At 35.9% G+C, this 4,752-nt stretch overlaps 1 protein-coding gene across 2 annotated transcripts in view; it reads left to right on the forward strand.

Moving 5' to 3' along the window:
- The window catches only part of LOC108749787 (RCC1 and BTB domain-containing protein 1-like), a 5,060-nt gene extending 1,621 nt beyond the window's left edge, over window positions 1–3,439 (forward strand). For both annotated transcript variants that reach the window (XM_018488751.1, XM_018488752.1), the window contains exons 3-10: window positions 91–264; window positions 333–594; window positions 677–804; window positions 898–1,164; window positions 1,847–1,971; window positions 2,054–2,151; window positions 2,224–2,354; window positions 2,485–3,439. In XM_018488751.1, coding sequence (XP_018344253.1) covers window positions 91–264; window positions 333–594; window positions 677–804; window positions 898–1,164; window positions 1,847–1,971; window positions 2,054–2,151; window positions 2,224–2,354; window positions 2,485–2,625 — 1,326 coding nt within the window. In that variant the 3' untranslated portion in view covers window positions 2,626–3,439. The remainder of the gene's footprint in view (window positions 1–90; window positions 265–332; window positions 595–676; window positions 805–897; window positions 1,165–1,846; window positions 1,972–2,053; window positions 2,152–2,223; window positions 2,355–2,484) is intronic.
- The last annotated feature ends 1,313 nt before the right edge of the window (window positions 3,440–4,752 follow it).

Consider the following 4,752-nt stretch of genomic DNA (forward strand, 5'->3'; position numbering starts at 1 on the left):
AAAGATTTGCTATGCTAAAAATTTTCTATGCTGAAGAAATCGACAAATCAAGTGATGCATTTGAATCAATGATAGCAATATCTTTGATAGGTGTATGCCTGGGGTCACAATGGTTATGGCGAATTGGGAATTGGAGCATCAAATCAGGTTGTCACGAAACCTGTTCTAGTGACTATGCCTATTCTTGAAGGTCTAGGCATGAAGCGCGTTATCGACATTGCGTGTGGGAGTCACCATTCCATCGCTCTGACTGAAGATGGTGAGGTAAAGTATCGAGATGACTATGGCGATAATCTTTCGTTATTACGAGCTGAATAACTGGTTTGATTTAGGTGTATGCTTGGGGACAAAATAATTGTGGACAACTGGGCAGCAGTATCAGCACAAATCAGGTCACACCTAGGCAAGTGAACTCTGTCTTGGGTGGGAAGAAAGTTGTCTGCATCTCATGTGGCCAGACCTCTACCATGGTAGTCATTGAAAATGGTGAGGTATACGGTTTTGGCAATAATGGCGTCGGCCAATTGGGAATAGGTAACTACGCGAATCAGACATCACCATGGCAAGTCGGTTCGTTGAGAGGCATTGTGATAGGTAAGTCTCGATTTATTAAGGAAATAAAAGAAGAAGAGAACGAATGCAAAATGGGATCGCTGAGCAATCGGTATTGTTTCAGTCAAAGTAGTTTGTGGATATGCTCATACGCTGGCGCTCACAGACGAAGGGAAGCTTTATGTCTGGGGCGGAAATAGTTATGGCCAATTGGGAATCGGCAACAAGACGAATTCCTGCAAACCAGTCATGGTATACAAACCAGTCATATCGTCATAAAGAATATAGAGAACGAATAAAAAAGAAAGAAAAAAAGGACAATGTCATCAATAATTGTACTATTAGGTCGAGCACGAAATGGGAAGGGTATCTGACATCGCTGCTATGCACTACAATCACATAAGCGTCGCCGTCGGCGAAGGAGGACGTGTCTACATGTGGGGTCACTGTCGTGGTCAAAGCATCACTATCCCAACCTCCACTCCATTCTCCAACGTACACGACGCGCTTGCGTGTTATGGATCACCGAGCGTTATGCATAAACCATTGATCCTGTACGCGAACGAAGAGCCGAATATATTGCAATGTCTAGGATCTGCATTCGATGATCCCGTATGTAGCTTGCTCATTGCTGTATCTACCTGGTTCACGTGCACCTTCTCACATTTTTAAATGTTCAATGAAATGAATGCACGATATCGATAAGAGAAAAAGTGCAACTAAAACAAGTAGATCTAATTATCAACAATATATTTAATTATACATACACAGTTATTAACAATGCATATATAGGGTGGATATTGAAAATTTCATAAGTCATATATTCGAAATGACTTTGTTTTAAAGATACAGGATGTATTAAAGTTGAAAGAAGAATTTTCTTAGATTATTTTGATGAATCTTTAACTCAAAGTTTCATTAAAACCCGAGTGGTAGATCACATAAAGTTTTCGACTCGAATTTGTGTAAGAGTTATCTTTTACAATTTTTTATTGTACTTTTTAGTGTATATATAATAATATTTTCACTTATTGAGGTTAAGGTTTATCATTTTTTATTAAATCTTATTTTAAGTATAATGTTACTAGCTCGAGTATTTTTAAAAGAAATTTTAAGGAACTTCTTTCTAACGAAAAAAAACCTAAACTGGAAATAAGCTGTTTGATTGACAAATCAAACTGTGTAATACATTTTGTGGATTCTAGCTGATAAATGTGACAAATATTTTATGTGTTAAGCTATTATAATATTGTATACATTTGTCTTTAATGACTTTTGTCTTCTTTTATGATAGTCTACAAGCGATCTCAAGATACAAGTGGAAGAACAATGTATCCACGTGCACAAGGCTATCCTGAAAATTCGCTCTTCATATTTTAGAACCATGTTTCAACATGATTGGGCAGAAAACAATCAAAGGTAATTATTTAAGAAACGATCTGTGTTATTTATGTTAAAGATTTCTCAAGTTTTATTCATTTTTGTTCTTCTGTTCCGACAGTGTCATCGAGCATGATCAGTTTTCCTACGTTGTCTACAAAGCTTTCCTGAAATACTTGTACACTGACGTGATCGATTTACCCATGGAGAAGGCGTTAGGTAAGTGGGATACATCCTGAGCGGTTATCGGCCCGAGTACAGTCACGATTGAAGCAACGTCTTTCGTTACAGAACTTTTGGATCTGGCCAACGCTTACTGCGAGAGCAATCTCAAGAAGCATTGCATTTGGATGATAAAGCAAGGAATTACTGTATCGAATGTCGCCTACTTGTATAGCATTGCAATCGAGTATAACGAAGAGGTAGCTAAACAATTGTATTATTAGTGCTTATCAACATTTCATTGACTACAGTATTTGTTTATCTACACACGCATTATGTATGTATTATTAATTTTTACCCAATAATTGAATGCCGTTGTCAATTTTTCAGGAACTAGAAGAAGTCTGCTTTAAGTTCGCCTTGAATCACATGACGGCTGTGACAAAGACGGAAAATTTCGCCAAGCTAGATGAGAATACGCTGAAAACCTTTATAATTAAGGCGGGTGAGGCTGGTGTTTTTAGAACATAATTTATCTATTTGCATCAAGAACAGTGTGACATGACAATGCACGAGTCTGTCTGTTGCCGAATATTCGCTAGGCATTTTATAATCATATATTCTAACTAATTATTCCGAATTTGATTCCTCAACTATATTTCGCATTTAGTATTTTATGTAAGTAATAAGTGGACACGAATTGCGTTCAATCATGTGAACTATCTCGCGTTCCGATAAATAATTTACAAAAGAGATTCCTTTGATGATCTCAGAAAATGTGATGTTTTTTTATTTTGCAAAGGTACCTGAGATAATCTTAGATTTCATGTATATAAACAAAGAGAAAAAAACGCCACTTGGTAAGAAAAATCAATCTCGCGTTGGCGATGGCACTATTTGCATGACAGATTAACGACGCGTAAAGTCCGTCAAATGATTGCGAAAACTTTATTGTTCCGTTTTCTTTTTATCATTTCTGTGATATAGCGTATCAGTGCGTGTTTACCACGATCACGTCAATTTTGCCAATTTAATTCACCAGCTGTGAATTTTATAAAATTAAGTATGTATGTAGAATACAATATGACTACATTGTAATAAAATTTTCTAAACCGTCAATGCTGTGCCATTGTTTGCCTTCATTCTTAGCTGCTCTTTTGTTCGATAGTTTTATGCTCTCATGATGTAAGAAGACCAGATGAACCAAATTTTAGGGATGCGCAGTTATTCAACGTATAATGACATTTGTAATCAATCGGAAATTGGTCAGAAGTTTTACAAGTCAATATAAAGCCACTATTAGAAATTTGCCACTAATCAGAAATTTATCTCAAATTATATTCAGTTGTCACGTTATATCTGGTCTTTTTGCCTCATGATTGCTCTTATAATTAATGGTAATAAGTGAATAAAAGAGAGTCGGAATGGATGAGTTTGGTTGAGGAAGACCTCGCACGGTCGTTCGTACATCATTTTATTACGATATCTTCAATATATACAAGCGATAGATTTTGTCGTTCGTATAATACGTACGTATCTACTGATTAATAATCACCATATGATGTTTAATATACATACATATATATATACCTTGAAACGGGAACGGTCAATGTTCCGCGACATGGAGATAAACTCCGATAAATCTGTACACGTGTAATAACTTCACCCTTTCTCTCTCTCTTTCTCTCTCTCGCTCTCTCTCTCTCGCTCTCTCTTTCTTACGTGCGCTCTCTCTTTTTCTCTCTCTCTCCCTCTCTCTCGCCCCTCGATTCCGAGTCGTCGAACGCCGTTATGTGATCGTTCATATTCCAATCTCGCATATAGAAGTATACAAGATATACATATACGGAGTGTCTATCTTACAGCGGCCACCGCAAAACGGGCGCTCTGTATATATACGTGCGTTTTTATTTTATTTTAAATGTATTTATATGTTATGTATATAAGTAATTAATTATGTTAAATTAGGTGATCGGTCGTACGCCGCGACCGCAAAAACTCTCCCGTCGCAACCAGCGCGTGCAACGAGCGAGCATTGTCGGGATCTCGCAATAATATTATTAATAGTTTTAATTAAGATTTTTGGCGATTTCGAAAGGACCATAGTATCATTGACGGTAGTTAATGGCATCATGTCTTTTTATCGTGCCGAACGCGATTTGAATAGAAGCTGAGTCTCTATTTTCGACAACAATAACGAATGTAAGTGACGAATTGTTTTGCAAACGTGCAACGAGAAAAATGTCTGGCTGGATTAATTCTGGCTGAAAATGGACGAATCAAAGTTTCCTGATTAAGTCCAAAATTCTAGATTAAAAATTAAAATTTTAGATGTATTGATTAATATAATAGATTTAAAACTGGAATTCTAGTTGTGACAACTGGAATTCTGATAGATATAATATTTGATTCGTCCATTTCCAACCAGATTGTTTTCCCTGTGGGAAAAAATCATGTCATAACATTACATGATGAAATCATGTAATTAAAATACGTAATTTGAAAAATCGCAATGATATTATTAATAATTTCATCCATCATATGATGTTATAGTTATTGAATTTTAAAGAATTGAATGATAGGAATACAAGAAAAAAAGAACATATTATGTAACTTTTCAAAATATGTAATTTTAAAATCACCTACCGATTTGGAACA

The sequence above is a fragment of the Trachymyrmex septentrionalis genome, unplaced genomic scaffold, assembly GCF_001594115.1.
Source record: "Trachymyrmex septentrionalis isolate Tsep2-gDNA-1 unplaced genomic scaffold, Tsep1.0 scaffold312, whole genome shotgun sequence".
In the NCBI taxonomy this organism is placed as follows: domain Eukaryota; kingdom Metazoa; phylum Arthropoda; class Insecta; order Hymenoptera; family Formicidae; genus Trachymyrmex; species Trachymyrmex septentrionalis.